At 35.4% G+C, this 22,297-nt stretch overlaps 1 protein-coding gene across 1 annotated transcript in view; it reads left to right on the forward strand.

The window, feature by feature from the left end:
• Positions 1-1,021: 1,021 nt before the first annotated feature.
• The window catches only part of TOPAZ1 (testis and ovary specific TOPAZ 1), a 63,498-nt gene continuing 42,222 nt past the window's right edge, over positions 1,022-22,297 (forward strand). Inside the window, 6 exon segments of the mRNA XM_039837462.1 lie at positions 1,022-1,242; positions 1,244-1,356; positions 1,801-4,261; positions 12,772-12,833; positions 15,562-15,686; positions 20,375-20,439. Of these exon segments, the coding sequence (XP_039693396.1) occupies positions 1,022-1,242; positions 1,244-1,356; positions 1,801-4,261; positions 12,772-12,833; positions 15,562-15,686; positions 20,375-20,439 (3,047 nt within the window).

The following is a 22,297-nucleotide window of genomic DNA, read 5'->3' on the forward strand; positions in this document are numbered from 1 at the left end:
CTTTAGACAGAATTTGCATGCCTATAGACCATTGTTTTGCACTGCTACCACTTATTTACAACTTACATAGTTGTAAAACAGCTCCCATTGAATCAGAATCAGATAATGCAGAAGAGTGACCCCTATGCAGTTTTCCGTTGAAGCATAACTTTTCCCTTACAGTGGCTAGTGGCAGTAAGAGACAAAATTAAAAATTCAAGGACCACATCCGAAAGGCTGGCAAATACCACTCTAAAGAGTTTATACTCTGTTATTTTTAGTCTTTGAGCAAAGGAGGTTCGTGAGGGTCAAGCTGGGAAACGCCAAGATCTTTCATTGGAGGGCATGGCTTGGCAGCAGGTGGAAGCTTGGCTGCAACAGCATAAGGATAGAGACATGAATACAATTGAAGCTGATGGAGCCAAAGTCTGAGAGCCAGAGCCAAAGTAATAGCAAAAGAGAAGAGAGGCTGACACAGTAGAATCAGGCAGATTTAAGATGAACACGTGCAATGAAGTAGAAAGAAGCATGTCTCTGGTTTCCAGGCTTAAACAACTGGGTGGATGGTGGCACACCACCAACACAAGAGCAGCAAGCCTGTGAGGAAAGATAGCCCCGTTTGGCACGGCCAGCGTTTGAGGTGCCTATAGGATATGTGGGTGAACATATCCGAAGGCAGATGGAAAGGGACCCCTGAGGATGGGTGGTGAGTTAAAAGCCACTGACAGTGGTTTTTGTAGGCTGCCAGACGCGAGGGGCAGCCTGTGGGAAAAGGACCCTGAATGATTCCGGAAGGTCTGGGTCTAAGGAAAGGGAGGTGCGTCGGAGACCCTCTGGGGAGCCCTCACGACAAGGAAGCCTGGGAAGGCGCCAGCGGAAGAGCGCCTGCCCGGGCAGCGCTTCGGCGCCTCACTTCCGCTTCCGGTCCTGGGCCTAGGTGGTCGGCGACGCTGGGCAGGGAGCGGGGCGTCGGGTGTCTGACGACAGGAGCTACGCGCCGGCGGTGGGCTCCTTGGTGGGCAGAGCGGGCGGCCCGGGGCGGATGCGGCGCCCGCCACCCTCAGGCCCTGCGACGGCCCCGGGGCGTGAAGGCACCTCGCGAGTCCCGAGGAAGCGAGGCCGGTGGCCAGAGCCACGAGAGGCGGGAGGCTGCGGCCCTGAGGCCGGGGGACATGAGGAAAGCAGGCAAAAGAGAATGGTGACCCGGGCATCTGAGAGAGAAGAAGTGGAAAGTGACAAGTCGGGTGAGGCGTCCGGGGCTGGGAAGGCGGCAAGTGGAGGGGCCGGGGAGCCAGGTGGGCCTTTCAGACCTGTGGGACCAGTCGGGCTTAGAAGCAGCGAAGGAGACGCAGTTCCCCTTTCAATTGGGAAGACACAGTAAGAAAGCACTCGGGGGCCACTCCCTTTCTAGCATTCGTACCTCAGCCTGCCCCATCTTTGTTATACCGCTAGTGTTGAACTTGAATCTGTATGGGCTTTACCTAAGACCCGGAGAGAGGTAAAAAACAAGAATTCTCTTGAAAGATAGTCTGCCCAGTTAGGAGCCCTTGGTCAGAATTACTGTGAAAGGAATTCCAAGTAGCGATGCATTTTGGCTGTTGTGATATGACGATGCTAGAGGTTATTTAGCTGTCTCAGAATTTACACAGGTTTGTATGTAGTTCCTTAACAGGTTAGGTCTTCCGTTTTAAAAACGGGTGTCTATTTCTATACAGCTATTCAGGGAAATAAAAATGGATGGTTTCACAATTTTTTATTTAAGTTGTATTGCTTTTTCCTCAATATAAAATCTTTACTGGTATGTTTTGTCATTTTGATCAGCCGAGGAAAAAAGAAAAGTTACTGAAGCCTCAAGTGATGATCCACAGCCAGGGATTGACCTGGTAAGAAAGGAATCATTAACCAGTGCGGAATCTTTCCAAACAGTGGAGTGCAGTGAATTTCGAAGTACAGCTTCCTTGCAGTCTTTGGGTAAGGAAGGTTTGGTAGAAGGTATTAAAAGAAGAATTCGAATTAAAAAATTTAAAAGCATAGAAAGCCCACCTCTCAAAGTAACTGAAAATAAGGCTACACAAAATATTAAGGTTGTGTTCCAAGATGAACTGTACAAGAATACTCCGAAATATTCTTGTAACAGCTTGTCACCTGGAGTAGAAAATAATTACAATTTAAAATTACATGATTGCAGTTGTTTCCCCCATTCCAAGGATTGTAATGATGAAAATAACCTTGCATATAAACCCCATGATGGATGTATGCATATACCAGAAAATTCCTCAAAGCTAAAGAAAGAAAATTTCATGAGTCTTGCAGATAAGAGTGACGCAAATAACATTCCTCAGCTTTTGAAAACCGAAGAAAACTTAATGAGAGTAAATAAATTATTGCTTGAAGAAACGGATTTATACCAAAGTAAAAATAATGGCTTGTTTCCCTGCCTTCAAAGTGAAAAAAATAAATACTCAGTGGAAGAGAGCAGTGTTGGGAGAAAACCCAGGAAAAGGATGAAGGTGTCTGAAAAAGGAGATGAAATGGTTATCGAGATGAACTTCTCTAATGTGTGTAACAAGTCTGAGTTGCTGTTGCAAGAAAACCAAACAGGTGCTGAAGGTAAAGAAGCAGAGACTTTAGAGGCTAAAAAAAGTCCTTTAAAAGTTTTGAGAAAAGTAAACCATAATACACTCTCTCCAATGGATCATTTATTAAGTCTTCCAGAAACAATAGGAAAAAAAACAAGTCCTGAGCATCATGTAAATGCTCTGTTTCAGAAAACTCCTGAGCCACTTCTGAAAACAGAAACAAAAAATGCTTCAGAGCCTTTAGGATGTAAAAGCATGGAGCCAGAAGAATATTTTAAGTCAATGAAAAGCTCAATAGTGAAATTACCTAATGACTGCCACCCAGGTGAAAAGAGATCACAGGAAGACTTGAGAAATGAAGCTGAAGAATCGAAGTTCAGCTGTCACAGAACAATACCAATGACTGGTAAAAGAACTTGGCCTTGTTATTCGTGTGCTAGAATATCTGCCCAGTGTTGGAAAAAGGCTTCCTTGCCAAAATCAAGTTACTTTCTTCCTGGGTCTCGGGAAGGTTTTAGGCAAGATGACCTTAAACATCAAGCAAATCAAACTCACTTAACTGATTCCAAATTATCGTTACAGAGTTCCATAACAGAAACAAACAGTGAATCTTCAAGTAAAGAAAAACTGGATTCTAAGTTAAATTGTTCGTCTTCAGTCTCTGCAGTAGTCTCTGCAGTAGAACCTACTTCAATGGTTATAAATGAACCTATAATCAATGATGATGAAAAAATGAAGTCAGAGGAACCAAGCAGAAGTGGGTCAGAAGGAGTTTCTAATACAACTGAAGATACTCAGTTAACTAATGTGACTCAAAACTTAACAGGAAGTAAAAAAAAAGATAGAGGGACTTTAACAAAACTTAATTTGACAGTGACTTCTCAACATGGCCAGGAAGCAAATAACTCTACAGGCAAAACTATTCACCGAAAAGCATGTATTTCTAAGCAAACACTTGTGGTTCCAGACTTGGTCAAAATATTAAACACGGGCCGGCTGACTAATTTTAAAATTCCTTTACTTAAAAATAAAACAGAAAAAAGAAAAGAAGTGAATGCCAAAGCATCAGAGAGAGAAACGTGTAGTCCCCTAGAGCTTCTTGACAATTTATCTGGAGCAGAAGTAAGACAGAATTGGAGTAAAGAAAATGTCTCCACAGGACCTCAATCTTTGAGCATACAAAACAGCGTAACTCCAGTGCAAGCGAATTCTGACTCATACTGCAGTAAGAATCCCTATAGTATTTCTCCAAGCTTTTTAAAGCAAGGTAATAATAAACCATCTAACTACATCTCTGAACCAGGCAATATCGTTTCTAATAAGGAAGCTGTTTCTCTCTCAGTTGAGAACAGTACTTTTCCTTGTGATCCTGGGTATATGGAGAAAAGACCTGCCTTCTGCTCTAATGAACAAACATTCGAACCAATTTCCTCTGAAGTCGGTGGTAGAAAAAGGACTAAGAACTTCTCAGAAATTAAAGTGGGATTTCCAGATATTCTTAAAGCATATGAAGATGATGTCCTCTTAATTGATGTAATTCAAGATGACCCAGACCTCTTCGGAGTCTCCAATGAAGGGGAGCTTTCATTTACTTCAGAGGTCCCCGTGATAAGCCAGGAGCCCAGTGTTGCTGAAGAGCACCAATCGACAGAGTCCAAGCACATGGAACTTCCTGGGAAAAAAGAACCAAGCAATGACTTGAGGTATGCATGTTCAACTATGCCTTTTGGTACAAGTTATTGTTGGGGGTTTCAAAAGCACATTCTGCCCTTAGGTGTCACTGATTTATTCAGTGGTTATTGAAGCTCCATTTTTTTTAACCCAATTATTAACCCAGTAGCATATTATTGCTGAGACCTGGAAGTGTCATTATGCTAAAACTTATAGTTGAAATAAAACAATTAACATATGTACATATATAAAATCTTAGAAATTATAACAGAGCACATTGGCTGTCCAGAATTAAAATGGTGGTATATTAAGTGGGTTTTTAAATTACTGAGAATCTTTCTTTCAAAAGTCATTTTATTTTCATATGTTCTTTATTAGTTTGCAGATATACATTAATTTCAGCCAAGTTACTTATTAAGAACAGTGCTGTGTGTTTTAACCCATATTAGATAAGATTCATTTTTCAGGGAACAATGAAGTCTTGGAAAAGTCTTTGAAAAGTTGATTTGAAGTATTTAGGACTTAAGAGTAGAATCAGAAATTAAACTAATTTTCAGAAGCAAAGGACATAAAATTTTTTTCATGGCTTTACTTTCAAGGTGGTGGTTTTAAATGATTTAGCCCCCAAAGAGGGTGAGTATTCCTGAGGTAACTTTAAATAGAGCCAAGTAGTAACCGTCATGCCCAGGAACTTGATCTATTCTGATTGGCCCAAATTTTCTTTAATACTATGTCATATTTTACTAAACTCATAATTCTTCAAGCTCTAATTTGTATTTGTATGTTATAATATTTGAATATTGGAATGTTTTGTGAATAGACTCAAAAGGAAACAGGAAAACACTTTCCACTAAGATGCAATGGTACATGACTTAAATTTCATATTTATAAATTTTAATTACTTTTGTAATACCACATTCTTGATGTTCTTAGTGTTACAAGAACTTGTAACTCATCACCACATAGAGTACTTGCTGTGTGTCAAATGGAGGACCAAGAACTTTATTTTTAACGATATAATGAGGTATGGTAGTAATCTGTCCATTTTGAAAATGGGGAAAAAAATAAAGATGACAAGTTTTTACTTGCCCAAGGTCACAATGCTAGTAACAGAATCCAGATTGGAACTCAGGCCTGTCTTACTTTAAAATTAATGGTTAATAGCTTGACCTTTATAGTCTGACCTAAGTTTTTGAATTTTCTTGCCATCAAATAGCTATGTGACCTTTTAGGCAAATTATTTTACCTTATCAGTTAAAAGGGAAGGTACTTGCTTCAGGGTTGTAAGGATTAAATCTACAAATGGATGCACAAGGTTTCAGCCTGGCGCTGGGTGAGTAGTCAGGGCTCAGTAAAAGGTAGTTATTGAAGATGATTTTAACTCTTATTATACCATGCTTCCTTTGAAGAATACAAAGGGAAATTTGAACAAATCATTCAAGAGCAAACATCTGTTGGCAATGAGCTATAGTCAAAGGTGGAAAGAGAAATGTTGTGAATTAGGCAAGAATTTTGTTGTTGTTCTAAAATAATGGATGACTTTATGAAAAGGATACATATTCATTACATGAAAAGTGTAAAAAAAAAAAAAAAAAGGGGGGGGAATCTCACCACCCAAAATAGTAAATTAGTTAACAGTTTGTAAGCATCATTTCCAGACATCTATTTAGGCATATACCTGTGCATAATTTTAGAACAATTGGATCATGCTATATTTCAGTAAAATCATTTAATCTTATTTACACTTAACTGGGGGGAGGGAGAAAAATGAAACTAAAGGAATTGCTGAATCAATATACTTCTTTATCTCAAGAATTTAGTTCCTAAAAGCCTCTCTCAAGTTAGTTTATTTTAAAGTTTGAGTTTTGTTATGACTTTTAAAAATTCTATTCTAACTTCAGACAGCAGCATTTGCTTTCCTGATATGAGAGATGAACATATCAGTACACATTTACTTTTCTCCCAATCTTGGCCTCCCACATCTTTGTTAAAAAATTTTTTGTTTTATATTGTTTAGCCTTGTGCCAATTACATTCTCTTCAATAATCTGAAATCTCAACATATCTTACTCTTAATTGCGTATTTAAATTGATGCAGTCCTTACCAGCACTTCTTTTTACTTTCTTCTAATCTTGACTATTTTGATTCATTTCTTAGCGGCCCAGATTTCAGAGCAATTTTTTTTTTCAAAAAAGGTTCATGGTTGCTGTTTCTCTGAGATCCTGGGTACATAAGGACTGTTGTCTAAGAACAAATTGGGTATAAAACTCTTCGTTTACATTTTTCCTCCTCACAACTGTGTAGTCATTCCTCCCTGCATTCTGGCTTTGAGTATTGTAGTGGAAAACTAAGGCCAAAGCACTTCCCCATTCCTTTTTTTTTTTTTCTTCCTGCTTTCTTTCTGGGGATTGGTAATTGTGTCAGTTTTCCCTGGACAAGATGAACCATTTTGGTTTGTAGTATCAGCTTTGCTTCAGATAATTTTCTGATAGTCTTAGAACTTCATTTCCCTTCACTTCAAAAGTACCAATTATACTTTTATTGGCTCTTTTCTTTTCATATCTGCTTCTGAAGTTTTGGTTTTTAAAAAAAAATTGAAAATTTCCATCAATAGTTATTTTAATATTTTCTTTTTTCTGCATTGAAAGTACCAGTTTCACAGCCATCCATAATGCTGTGATAAACCTTAACTGGGAAAAATGGAAGCACAAGAACAAGCAGGTCTGCTAATAGTTGTGCAGAAAGTTAATAGTTCTAGAACTATATGTAGCTTAAAATTTCAAATTTCAGCTCTCCATTTTAGCAATCAATTGCTAGTTCATATACTACTTTTTTCTCCCTAAGACACTAAGAGGTTAAAACCAGTTAAAATGAGTTTCTATTTTACAGGGATAGAAATTAAAGATAGGAGGGCTAGCCCACACATTGTCAGAAGCTCTGGGCCTCTTAGTGGGAAAACAGGTAGACAAACCTGAGCTAATTGTTGGGAGAAATATTCTCATACCTGGTTAGGAAGAACTTTTAAGGTGTTTGTTAGAATGCTATTGGTTGTCAATCTCCACATATTAAAATTCAAAGCATTAGAAGCATATTAGAGCTAATTCATGGAGTATTCGAGATCTTGCTCCCTAGCAGATGTTGTCAATTTGGCTCAAATAAACTCTTATTAAAAAAATCTGTTAAAAAGAACTAATTGACTAGGACTTTGAACTGATGAGCTTGGAAATGTATAATGAGTGAAACTGGGAAAATTTTTGAATTAGCCTATAAGTATAGTTGGAGATCTGAGAATCTATAATAGTCAGTGCTGGACAATTAATCTGTACTAAAACATAGGCGTATCTTCAATCACAATTTATATACTAAAATATCAGTTGAATGGTATTATATAGTGGGTCATTGAAGTTATAAGAATTCGCCAAATATTCGAGGGAATTACTATATAGCTGGGGCAGGAAGTGGGGGAACTGTGTTTGAAACAAAAATATATAAACTGAAGTACTAAGAACATTAGTAATTTAGAAAAGAATGAAAGGGTATCTTAGAAAAGTCAAATTTTGTACTTATCCTTGAAGTTTGGATTGATTTAGATTAACAGAGAGGCGAAAGGAAAAGAGTTTGGTGGAAGAAGAGAAGTAATGGAGAAAATGTGGACCAAAAGGTAGAAATAGATATGAATATGATTGTTTAGGGAAAGTTATGAAGTCTTTCCTGACCCAGAGGTGGGAACCCTTCTCTGTTCCCATAGCACCTTTTGCTACCTCACTTAAAACACTGATTTCATGGTAGTATAATTTACATCTCTCTCATCCATTGAAACTGTTGGACTTCTTGAGGGCGAGAAATGTCCATGACTCATTTACTTCTCTAAGCCCAGTCCCTCATATATTGAGGGGAGAAAATTAAGATTTCAGTTCCTACTATATTGTAGACTATTTCTCAAGCATTGAAATATATGTAAATGGAGACTGAATCCTTTCTTTACAAAGTAATAGATGTTGAAGAATAGTGAGAAATGATCCTTGATAAATAGGATGATACCAGATAGAAGGTTAGAAAGTTAGGCATTTTAGAAAAGTCAAATTTTGGCAATGAGCTATAGTCAAAGGTGGAAAGAGAAATGTTGTGAATTAGGCAAGAATTTGAACTCAGTACAAAATTGATGCTGGTGATCAGGGAGGATCAGTTATGCCACTTTTACAACTTGGGCTTAAATCCCTCAAGAGCCACTGTACCTTCTAGAGCTAGTAAATAATAAACTTCTGGGGGTAAGAGGGTATGCCTAGCAACAATACACAGAAAATAAAAGCCTATTACTTTTACCAGGTATTTGAGTCCCATTAGACCTCTGCCTAGCATGGATCTATCTTGGCAAATTACATCATCTCAAGTAACCAACTCCACTCTCTCAATCTGATTTAACCCCAGTTTGTTCCCCAAGAATTGGCCTTCTAGAGTAGAGTAATCTAATCACCAGTTTTACCATACCAAACAAATGAAAAAGGTTTCCACCAAAAGTAAAGACCATTCTCACCCTCATATATTTAGACTCCTCGGCCTGCTTTTTAAAAAAAACCTACTGTGTTCCATTCTCCATTTCCACTGAATATCTGAGGCACTCTATAGTGCAAAATATTACACTTAATTGTGAGAATTGATATATAGTGTCTGCCCTGTGCTAGAGACATGATATTTCTTTTCATGTAGTAGAATTCAATTCGGAGATTGAAACTGGCCCTATCTCTAAAATTGAGTCAAAGCAATTAACTTTCCAAAGAACACACAGCTTGTATCAGAACTGAGACCTGAACTCAGGGCAACCTGGTCCAGATTCTGTCTCCTCTGCCCAAAACGGCATGCTTGGAAGAGTGGCATTTTAGTTCTTTCTAAGGCTTTAATTCAGTTACTCTATACACTACCACAGAACATTATTTTACTTTTGATCCCTTTCCTCATCTCTTCCTTCTCTTTAAAATAAGTGGTGGGGCAACATGAAAAAGTGTCATTCTCATTTTTACTTTTTTCTCATTGGGGCCACATAAACCATTGTTTCTTGTCTTTGCTGGAAAAAATTCTACTGTACCTGACAGACAACTTTATTATCAGGAGACCTAGCACCTCACAGCATGGTATCAGGCTGGGTAATATGTGGCCCAGTGAATTTTATACTGTAATGTTTCTTTGCTTCTGGACAGTGCTATCTGCAGAATAATTGCCCCCAATAAATTTGTGGCAGTCCTATTCAGAAACAGAATATGTAAATGTGTAAATAAATGAACAATAGTCAGCTAATTAGCATCACAAAAAGAAGAAATAACATTCTGAATCTTTCTTGGGCAATAGTTTTCAAACTAGTTCTGCTAGTAATTCTAGAGCAGGCATCTTCAAATCTTTTTGCCAGTTACCCATAGTAAAGTTACATTTTACATTACAGTTCAGTACTACTTATGAATATGTGAAATAATTTACAAAAACAATATTTTTCTTACTACAAGTGAAGTATCATGTTTGTATTTTCTGCTTTATAAAAAACAAATCCTGATTAGAACCCATTAAATTCCATCACCCCCTTGAAAAATGCTCTGGTAGAGGATAAATTTGATGTAACCTGTGGAGTTCTGCAGAAGCCTCTCGTTCTCTCTTTTTTGCTCAGATTTTTTTCTTTTGTTTCCCTGTACTTCTGTAGCCTCACTGATGTCTGTTTCTTTCTCTCCTTTGCTCTTTCTGGTCTTCATTTGTTTCCCTTTTCACACCATCAAGGCAAAACTATAACTTTACATTCCACAAATGCAAAATTGTAAAATATTTATGTGGATTAATTTTGCTTACTTCATTATTTTTCAGCTTAGGTGAATTTAACCTCTTTGTGTCTCTCAAATTCAGAACAAAACTAAATTACCTTTAGAGTGGCATGTACAATTTTATCTTTGTAAGGTTAGTTATTCATAGTTAAAAGTTTCTCACACTTATAAACTATACCAGCAATATTAAAAATACGATCTTAATACTTTGAAATTAAAGCAATACACTTATATCTAGTATGTTTCTTGTTTCTTATATTTTTCAGGAATAACTTATGTGCCTGAAGCAGTACGTATTTATGAATGTAACTTTCAGGATAATAGAAACCACAGAAACATCCCTTTGTTCTTCTTTATTTATAGAGTCACTTAATCCTATTTATGCTATTACCTTAATATCTCTCACCAATTTTCTTTCCTCTCAATTCTCACTGCTATCTTATTCATTTTTCCCCTAGATTATTGTAATGGGCTCCAGGTAATCTTCCCAAACTCTCGTAGTGTATTCTCCGTAGCGATACTATAAAATAGAAATTGACCTGCCAGTGACTGCTTACAATGCTCCAGTGGCTTTTAACCACTTGAGGATAGTCATTTAAATTTCTTGGCATGGCTTTTTAAGGATCTTCAGTGGATCCACATTCATTTTCTCTTTGACAACTATGGTGTTGGGGAGCAGGAAAGTGGGGTGAAAGGCTGATAAAATAAACACAGCAAGACGCTCACCATCTCCACAATATGTTGTGTACTTGAATCCTTGTGTATATTTCTTTATCTGAAAGTCCCTTTCTTTTCATTCAGTTATCCTTCAAATTACATCTGAGATGTCTTTCTAGGGATTTGTTCCAGTAGTTCTCTTGGCACATATCTCAGTATGTCTGCTTGTATGCGTGCCTCTGCCTATATTGGTTGTTCCTAGACAGGAAAGGGGCATCTTCATTTGGGTCTCCCTAGTGTCTGGCCAGGAGGATGTTAAGTGTTGAGTATATGGAGAGCAACTAGACACACATGGGCCTTGTTCTTACAGAGCTTTTAGTCCATCAAGGGAAGCAAATAAGTACAATAAATATGATAAAATTACAAGATACTAAAGGTGTCTTGGTCAAAGTGACATTTAAGATGAACACTAAAAGATGAGTAGGAATTAGCCAATAAGTGAAGAAAAGTAGAATTTTGTCATAGAAGAAATAGCCTATATGAGGGCCCACAGAGAAGAGCGTGTCACAACTGGAAAACAGAAATATCATCTCATGGCTTAGTGTTCAAATGGCAAGAAATGAAACTACAAAATGTGCAGAAATCTTAGTCATGAAGGCTTTACAAATAGGATAACCATAGAATTTATCTTCTGAATTGTAAAACTTTTGAGAAGAAAATGACTGAATAACAGACATAAACAGGCCATCCTAGATAAACTAGAATTGGTGAGTTCAAACTTTATCCGTAGGGATTCAATGAAGAACTTTTAAGTGTCGAGACAGTAGGATCAGATTTACGCTTGAAAAATCATTGTAGCTCTTGTGTGGAGAATAAATTGGCAGGCAACTATTGTAACAATTAGATCAAAAAGTCATGGTGATTTCAAACAGAAATAGAAGTGGATTTGAGAGAGGTTTAGGAATGTAGATTGATTAATCAAGTGGGGACGTACCCAGAGGTAGGAGTTTAAAATGACAACTTTATTTCAAAGAGGGGCACTGCAGTTCTTAGATACAAAGAAGCAGGTTGGGGAGGAGTGTTGGTCATGAGGTCAAATTTAAACATGCTGAGTTGGAGAGACCTTTGAAATAATGAAAAGGAAGTATTCAGGTAAACAGATATGAGTCTAAAGAGGTATGAATTGGGGAAGAAGATTTGCACATGTATGGATCTTTTATTTTTTCATTCATTAATGTTGGGGGAAAAATGCATTTTTTTAAAGACTTTAAAGAATGATATATATAAAACATTTTGTTGAGTTTTCTTGGCTATTAAGTAATCATGAACCAAGGAGTAGTTGTAAAGCTATTAGATAGGTATAATAAAATCCATTTATTAAATGAATACATGGTGGTATTATGGGTATCTTATTTTATGCACTTTTCTATGTTTTTGTCTAAATTTTAAAAATGGAATAGTGTTTGGCCATTTGTTTTTGAGTAGCTCTTATAGATGTGGTTTTCATGTGTTGAGCCTATGCTATATACGCTTTAAGAACTTATCTCATTTAGTGTTCACAATAACCTTGTAGGTAGATGGTATTCTCATTTTACAGATATGGTTACACTCAGGGAAGTTAAATAATTTTGCCACAGTTAACACAGAAAGTGGCAGAACTGTAGTTAAGCCCAGGTTAATCAAACACTGATCTCCACAGCTTTAACTGTTGGACCGTATGTTATCTTCAGAGACTACAAAAAAAGACTCAGACTGCTCTCAAACTATCTTCCTTTTGCACTCGCAGTAAGATATACATACACATGCTTGAGAGTATTAAATTTTTTTAAATGCTTGGTATTTCATCAGATTCTCTAAGTAACAAAACTTGAGTGGCAGTACTCTATCAGTTGAGACATATGGGATTAAAGAACCAAATGATGAATCTACTTGGGTGTCCTGGGTTCTGAGTCTCAGTATAGTACTCTGTCCTTGGAGGGTCTGAGCTGATGTTCACCAGCTGCTAAACCAGTATTATATAATGTTTAGAAAAATCGATCTGTGTAGAATGTTATAATGTTTAACCTATGCTTGTTTTGTAATAGAGAACTTCCTGTATTGGATCCTGGATTGATGAAGTCAGAGATTTGGGCTTCCTTGCCAGCAGGTAAAATTTGACATTTTCAGAATTTGCAATATTGAGGTATCTTTTTATATCTCCATTCAGGCCTAGTCAAAATGAATTCGTTAAAAGAGGAAGTTTTTCATTTTCAAGTCTGTTAACCATATGTTTTACAGTTTGTCAGTTTTTCTCAGTTTTAATTGCTTAGTTGAAAGAGTGAATTTTGAGAAACTTTTTAGACTATTTAATAAATGACTTTGTTAGGCTTTATCAACAAAAGATAAATAATTGACTTTAGCAATTTTTATAGTCTTATTTTGAAATTGAAATATATGTTTAAGCTTTATCACATTTTAAATATGAGTCCCTCAAAAATTTTTAATAATTAACAGCTAACCATAGGTTTAAATACCTGGATCTTTACAGAAAATAACTTAATTTGAAAGTTAATTTTACTTCGACTTTCAAGTTTTAAAAACATAGAAAAAAGCTAGACAAGCCTCCAAATTAGAAAGGAAGATGTAAAACTGTCATTTGCAGATGACATGATACTACATATGGAGAACCCTAAAGAACTGATAAATCAATTCAGTAAAGTAGCAGGATACAAAATTAATATTTAGAAATTAGTTGCAATTTATATACAAATAATAAACCATCAGAAAGAGAAATTAAGAAAATCCCATTAACAATTGCATACAAATAAATGAAATACCTAGGAATAAATTTAACCAAGAGGTGAAAGACCTGTACTTGGAAAACTATAAGATGTTGTATTTTCAATTTATTTCTTCAAATAAATAGAAGTATATATACTGTGCTCATGGATAGAAAGAACATCATTTAAACATCCATACTACTCAAAGCAATCTGCAGATTCAGTGCAATCCCTATCAAAATACCAATGGCATTTTTTTCATGGAACTAGAACAAATAACCCTAAAATTTAATAGAACTGCAAAAGACCCTGAATAGACAAAGTAATCTTGAGAAAGAACAATAAAGTTGGAGGTATCATGCTACCTGGTATCAAACTACACTACAAGTAATCAAAACAGCATGGTACTGGCATAAAAACAGACATATCGATCAATGGAACAGAATGGAAAGCCTAGAAATAAACCCACGCCTACATGGTCAATTGATATATGACGAAGGAGGTAAGAATACACAATGGAATAAAAACAGTCTCTTCAATAAATGGTGTTGGGAACTGGACAGATACATGCAAAAGAGAATGAAACTAGACTACTTTCTTATATAAGAATATACTCAAAATGGATTAAAGATTTAAATGTAAGACCCAAAATCATAAAACTTCTAGAAGAAAACATAGGCAATAAACTCTGTCATTGCTTTTGTGATATCTTTTTGGGTATGTCTCCTTGGGCAAGGGAAACAAAAGAAAAAATGGGATTACGGCAAACTCAAAAGTTTTTGCACAGTGAAGGAAACCATCAACAAATGAAAAGACAACCTACTGAATGGGAGAAGATATTCATCAATATACATCCGATAAGGGGTTAATATCCAAAACATAAGGAACTCATACAACTTAACACCAAAAAGACAATCTGATTAAAAAACAGGCAGAGGACATGAATAGACATCTCCAAAGAGGTCATACAGATGGCCAATAGACACATGAAAAGATATTCAACAGCTCTGATCATCAGGGAAATGTAAATTAAAACCACAGCGATATCACCTCACCTGTCAGAATGGCTATCATCAGTAAATCAACAAACAAGTGTTGGTGAGGATGTGGAGAAAAGGGAACCCTCGTACACTGTTGATGGGATTATAATTGGTGCAGGCACTATGGAAAACAGTATGGAGATTCCTCAAAAAGTTAAAAATAGAACTGCCACATGACCCAGCAATCCAACTTCTGGGTATTTATCCAAAGAAATCCAACAGACTAATTTGAAAAGACATATGCACCCTTGTGTTCATTGCAGCATTATTTACAATAGCCAAGATATGGAACCAAACTAAGTGTCCATCAGTAAACGAATGGATAAAGAAGAGGTGGTACATATACACAATGGAATATTAACCATAAAAAAGAATAAAATCTTGCCATTCGCAACGATACAAATGGACCTAGAGGGTATTACGCTAAGTGAAATAAGTCAGAGAAAGACAAATACCATATGATTTCACTTATATGTGGAATCTAAAAACATAAATGAACAAAGTGGAAACAAACTTTGGTTACAGAGAACAAAATGATGGTTGCCAGATGGGAGGAAGGTTTGGGGTGGGGGGAGGCGGGTGAAAAAGGAGAAGGGATTAAGATGTACAAATTGCCAGTTATAAAAACAGTCATGGCTATATAAAATCATAGGGAATAAGTATGGTGTCAGATGCTTACTAGACTTATCAAGGTGATCAGTTTGTAAGATAGAAATATCTAATCACTGTGTTGTACACCTGAAACTAATACAGTCTTATCTGTCAACTAATTGAATTTTTTTTCAATTTTTTAAAGAAAGAAGAAAATAGCTGGGCTTGATCAAGAAAGGTTCTTAAGTTTATCTTGATATGTCTCAATTTTATCTTACTGCCAGTTCTTTTTATACCATATGATAGAACTATTTGGTAGAGAGGGAAGAATAATTGTATAATTTGCTGAAAACTCTACTTCATATTTGTCACATTGGACTTTTAAATGAGTCTCTGAATTCTAACTCATTTTTAGAATAATCTTTGAGTGACTTGGTTATTTTGTAATTTGTAGTTTCTACAGTTGAATATTATTTCTTTTCAGCAAATGAGGTAAAACATGATTTTAAAGGTGCAAACATTTCCCTAGGGGAAATTACTAATGAGACGTCTCAAAACGAAAAACTGGGAGACTTCAGTGAACAAATAAGTTCAGACGTGGATGAAAAGGTACCAAGAAATCTTTTACACTCTTATTTTTTGGTCTAAATAGTGGTAACATGGAAATTCCTCTTAACAATGTTGTCAGATGACAAGTGTAACTCCTTTCTCTTGAGTAACAGAATCACATTCTCCTGGCCATGGGATATATTGTTTGATGTTTTGCATAAGCACAGTTAACAGGGTTTAAGGAACTTTAAAGGGTAAGTAGATTGACTTACAGGACACGTGCCTGATCTACCACTTTTCTGCTTTTACATGTGGTTTCCTGTGAATTTTTAGAAATGCTTCCTTATCCATTTTATATTTATGTATGAATATATATTATGTATATATGTATGTATTCATATATATGTATATATGTACACATATATAATATGTATTCTGTCTTTTCCAGAAACTTTGTTTTTTCTTTCTCCTATGTATCAGTTAATACTCAGAATTCATATGTAACAGTTCTTAGGTTCACCATGGTAATAATCACTTAATGATTCTAGTTTTGAACCCTAGACAGTTAAAATGCTAGTGTACTTTATATTGTTAACTTTTCATTTTGAAATAATTGTAGGTTCACAGGAAGTTGCAAAAGTAGTAGAGAGAAGACCTGTATACCCTTCACCTAGTTTCCTCCTGTGGTTACATATTAAAGTACAATACCAGAAACAAGAATTTGACATTAGTACAATGAGTGTACGTAGTTCTGTGTTTTATCAAGTGTACAGATTTTTGCAGCCACCACTGCAATCAAGATAATTATTCCATCACTACGATTTCCCTTATGTTACCCCTTAGTCACACCTCCCTCCCCACATGTAAGATCTCTAACCTTAGCAACCCTTAATGTTTTCCATCTCTATAATTTTATTTTGAAATAAAAGTGGATTCATTGGAGGTTGGCTAGATTATTAATTTTATTACCATTCCCAAAGAACTGACTTTGAGTTTTGCTTGTTGCTTTGTTTTTGATTTTACTGATTTCTGCTCTGATCATTTTATTCTTTCTTCTGCTTTACTTTGGATTTAATTTGCTCTTTTTGTAGTTTCTTAAGGTCATAGCAGAAATCATTGATTTGAAACTTATTTTCTAAAAGAGGCATCTAGTGCTATAATTTTACACATAAATTGTGCTTTAGCGGCATCTTACATTTCTTTTAATTTTGAGATAACTGCAGATTCACATGCAGTTATAAGAAATAACATAGTGATCTCATGTACCCTTTACCCAGTTTCCCCCTACAGAAACATCGCAAAACCACAGTACAATATCACAACCAGAATGTTGGCATTATATAGTCAAGATACAAAACATTCCCATCACCGCAAGGGTCCCTCGTGATGCCCTTTTATTGCCATGCCTACTTCCTTCCCTCCTATCCCTAATACCTCCTTAAGCCCTGACAACCATTTCTATAATTTTGTCATTTCAAGAATGTTATAGAAATGGAATCATATAGTATGTAACCTCTTCAGACTGGTTTTTTTCACGCAGTGTAATCCTCTGGACATTCATCAAGTTTGTTGCATATATCAGTAGTTCATTCATTTGTATTGCTTAGTAACACTCCTTGGTATGGGTAATCTGGATCATTTCCAGTTTTTGGCTATTACAAATAAAGCTGCTATAAACATTTGTATACCGGTTTCTGTGTGAACCTAATTTTTAATTTCTCTGGGATAAACGCCCAAATCTGCAGTTGCTGGGCTTTGTGTTAAGTGCATGCTTACGTTTTAACTCAGGTGAACTCAACCTCCAGATTACTCCCCTGCGGTAGCAGGCAGTTGAAATCTTTCCTGAGTTCTTTTAGTCTTAGTTGGGCCGTTTGGAGTCTCCCTTACACAGGTATGGTTTAAGGGTCAACTAGAGATTTGGACTAAGTTTGTAAGCAGATTTTAGGGCTTCCTGTCTTAGGCTCTCTCCTTTTCAGGCTTCCCAGCCTTCCCAGTTTCTGACCTTGCCCTAAACTCTTTCATCTGGTTCTTTGTTTCAATAGGGCGAATTTTTGGCCTTCTCAAGTGGTTCCAAGTAGGGCCTGCCTTCAGGATTAAAGGCATTAAAAACAGGACAGTTACCCAGTGCCATCCCTCTTTCCAAGTGTAGTCTTGCCTCCAGAGTCTGCCTTTTCATATCTTTTCAGTATTTTCAAGCAAGGATTTTTGTTTGTTTTGTCAAGGACTTAATTGTTACCTGCAGAAGGATTAGCCCAATAAGAGATAACTCTGACATTTCTCAAAGTGAACCTATTGTGTATTCTTTTTAATTTTATATGAACAGTAGCATACCATTCTTTATCTTGCTTTTTCAAACTTATAATGGAGATTGTCTCTTTTCAAAATATGTGATGATGCCTTGTTTTTATAACTGCAAAATTATCCACTGTATGAATATTTTTCTAAATGAGTCAAGTACCACTATTGATGGACATTGGTTTGTTCCCATTTTTTGCTATTTAAATATTACTGCATTATGCATCCTGAGCATAAGGCGTTTTACATATATGCAAGCATTTTTGGATTAATTCTTAGAAGTAGAATTGTCAAATTGGCCTACATAGAGATTGCTTTAATTTATACTTCCAACAACATTGGATCAGAATGCCAGTTTTCTCCCCACACACTCACCAATTCAGTATTAAATTTTTTTTATTTTTACCCATATTTCTATTTGTACAGATGACTTTTTGTTTTGATTTGCTTTCCTCATGAATCTAATAGTATCTTTTAGTATGTTTAAAAGCCATTTATATTCTTTTCTGTGAATTTCTTTTTTATGTCCTTTGCCCATTTTTCTTTTGGGATTATGATCTTTTATTATGGTAGGAACTTTTCATATATTAAGCATATTTGTTCTTTGTCTAATGTGGCCATACTTTTTTCTGTTTTTCATTACTTTTTTGACTTTGTTTACGAACTTTTTACCTTGAATGAGCTTTTTTTAGTCAAATCTACCAGTTTTCTTTTATGATATTCGAGTTATGAGTCATATTTAGAAAAACTCTTCCCCATTTCAAGCTTAAAAATTTTCTCTCATATTTTCTTCTAATTTTTTTGGATGTCATTTATTATGTTTAAATTTTTTATCAATTTAAATCTAAAATTTATGTGGGGAGAAGGAATGTAGAAACAATGTAACCTTTTTTAATTTTGACAGATGGCTTTTGTGTACTTTGTATTCTCTTAACACATGGAAATATTTTAAATGTTTGTATTCAAACCCGTTGATACCAGAATTTATAGTTTCTACCTTTGGCGTCATGCTTAGGCTTTTTCCACCCTCTAAATTATATAAATACCCACTTTTATTTTATTTTTGCTACTTTCAGTGTTAACTGTTTAAAATTTTAATGAACTTAAAAAGTGTTTGGCATACAGTGAGTTGGTACCAAGCTTATTTTCTAGCCAGTTAACAAGCCTGTTATTCTATCATTTGCTGAATTATATCCTCACAAATTTCAAATGCCATTTTTAATATTTTCAAATTTTTATACATATGGAACTTTTCCATTACTTCTCTCTTGTTTCATTGATTGCTCAGATCATATACCAGTACCATATTGTCAATTAACTGGAAAATGAAAATAGTAAGGAAGACTTGCTTTAAGAGGTGCTAACATGTAATATAAATCTAAAACATTTTTGGCTGTCATTCTTCCAAGAGTACCTTAAGCTCATGTTGTAAAGTTTCTAAAATGTATTCATTAATTTGGGAGGAATTAACGTCTTTGCCTTTAATATTCTCATCCAGGAACATGGTATATCTTCCGGTTTGTTAATGTTTCATATTTCTCAGGTGATTTTTGTAGTTTTCTTCCTAAGGGTTCTGATAGTATATACAGTATGCACCATTATTGTAAAATGATTATGAACTTTTAAACTAGTTTTTAAGAAAGTAAAGCCTAAAAATTCTCATCACAAGAAGAAATTTCTTTTTCTTGTATCTATATGAAGTGAAGGGTGTTAGCTGAACCTTTTGCAGTAGTCATTTCATATGTAAATCAGATTATCATGCTGTACACTGAAACATAGTGTTCTATGTCAGTTATTTCTCAATAAAACAAAAATTTAGTAATAAAATATTAATAAAATTTAAAAGACTAGAAAGATATAAGTAAGATATTAAGTGGTTATCTCTGCTCAAGTGATGGGTGATTTGTGGGTTTATTTTCTTGGTGCCTGTTTTTTCAAAAGTTTAATATTCGAGAATGTATACCTTTCTTATAGTAAGAAAATCACAATACCCAAAACATTAACTATGAAATGTTTTAAGTATAGCATTAACTATGAAATGTTTTAAGTATTTTAAGTAATGTTTTACATACCTATAAATATTTCTAATGAAAAATAAATTTATGTTCACAAATACCATCTAAAAATAAAAATTACTCAGCTTTTTTCCTAATGAAAAGAAACATAACTTTAATTGTCCATTAATAATAATTTGAAATGTTGGCTTGTATAAATAAAGGTGATATCAAAAGCCAAGCAAATATATTGATTTATATTAATTTTTCACTTAAGCAACAATGGAAATTTTTAAGTCAATATTCAATATTTTAAATAATGTGGAATAGAATTGTTTTCTGGGTTGGCCATAAGCCAGTTGTTTAATTAACATCTAATACAGTCTAATAAATCGGGTAAGCCTCATAGCTTAATATGGAATATATATTCACCTATACTTTTTAACCATATCTTCACAGTGTAAATTTTCAGACAAAGTGACTGCTAAAGAAGAAAAAGAAAATATTCATGAAGTTTGTAAAAGGTCTGTAACATAATTTTTAATTATATAACTTTAAAGCAGTTATTCATATAATTTGTATCATGAATGTGCTTTTCATTTTCTGTGGTATGTACTTGAACTGCTGTGCCCTAAACGTACATGGGTGTTATTAGTATGTCAGGTATACCTAGATGTCAGGGATATTTTAAGTTACCTTAAAGCTGTCACTAAGTTTTTTGAGCCACTAAAATGTTTTTTTGAGAAAGGAATAAGGAATAATGATAAAATAAAAGAATGTGTACATGACTTTTATGAAGGTAAGAGTGACTACAATCAGGTGAACATTGCGGTTTGCAGGTATTTTATGTGACTGCACTAATTTGTCGGAAGCCAGCCGACAAAGTAATTGAGGGTACCTGAAAGGGGGAGCATGGACTGAGGAAAAGAAAGAAGACGGAATTGCAGGAAGGATCACAGAATCAAGCTGTGTCTGTGTCCCCGAGTTTATTTAGAACACACTATTTATAACATTACAATAAGAAAGACAGTAGTCAAGAATCAAGGTTAGCCAGATTACTATATCTAGTAGAACAATGAGATTCTCACAACTCAGAACTCTCTGCTAAACTGTTGCAAGGAATGTGCAGTGATTGCTATGTGAACAGTTACCTCCCGGTTTTTCCCAGCGCTTTGCAATCTCAACTTCTTACATTGTTGCCAAGTACACAAATATCCTTGTTCCTTGTTATACGATTTCACATGTCCATAAGTGACTCCCCACACTAATTAGTACTGAGAGTTACAGTGTACTTACCAGAACATATATAAATATCAAATGTAGAGTTGGAGGGCACCTTGGAGATCATCTGATCCATCCTCCACCCCAGTTTTGCCGTTGAGGCAAAGCACACTCAGATCAGGTGATGAATATGTTCAAGTCATTTTATGTGAAGGCAGTGGTTCTCAAAATGTGATCCTTGGAGCAGCAGCACCATGTGGAAACTTGTCAAAAATACAAATTATTAGATCCCACTTTCAACCTCCCAAATCACAAAATCTGGAAATGGGGCCCTTGAATTTGTGTTTCAACAAGGCCACCAGCTGAAATGGCTACATGGTAAAGTTTGGGAACCATTGTATTAAGGAAAAGCCTAGATAAGAATTAAATTGGCACAGGAGCTCAGTATGATTCATGACCATTTGGAGAACTTAAAGAAAAAGTGACAGGGTTAACTTTTTTCTATTGAAAGCATTTAGCTTATAAACTAAATAGTGTCATTGCAGCCTGCAGAGTTTTATCATCACCTTGGCTCTACTATAATGACCAGGAGTGTGACATTCGGCAAGTCACTGCATTGCTCTGGGCTTCAGTCATCCCATCAAAAATAAAAAAATTTTACTAGAGAATCTTGTCCATCTATAAAAATCTCATAATTCCTATTTCTTTGTTTTATGTTACCACTTTTTTTTTTATTTTGAGCGAGTTATGTTGATTACCCATACCCATGAGTTCCCAAGTTAAAGAAGTAAATGTTTTGTGTAATTTTTGAACTCCATCAGTGCTACTAAGTTTCAACTGTTACAAGTGTAATCCCTTCTTACTATTTTTATTCACTTCTGGCCCGGGAACTCCTGCTAAAAAAGCTTATTAGAATTGTTTTTAAGGTAAAATAAAAATCTGAGTGATCTTTCTCCTAAAAAGTAAATTTATATCTGTCAACTCTGCGATACTCCCTACCCTCATCCTTGCTTAAGTTATTTTTCTGGGTAAGTGACCTCCAGATTGTTTTTCTAAAATTGGTTATATAGGTTCTCACATAGTAGAATATAGTCAAAGCTGTTTAATTCAGCAACTGAGAACAATACATTTTTTATACCTTCTTCCCAAAGGATGCTCTCA

This window comes from Pteropus medius, unplaced genomic scaffold, assembly GCF_902729225.1.
Source record: "Pteropus medius unplaced genomic scaffold, Ma_sr-lr_union100, whole genome shotgun sequence".
Classification (NCBI taxonomy): domain Eukaryota; kingdom Metazoa; phylum Chordata; class Mammalia; order Chiroptera; family Pteropodidae; genus Pteropus; species Pteropus medius.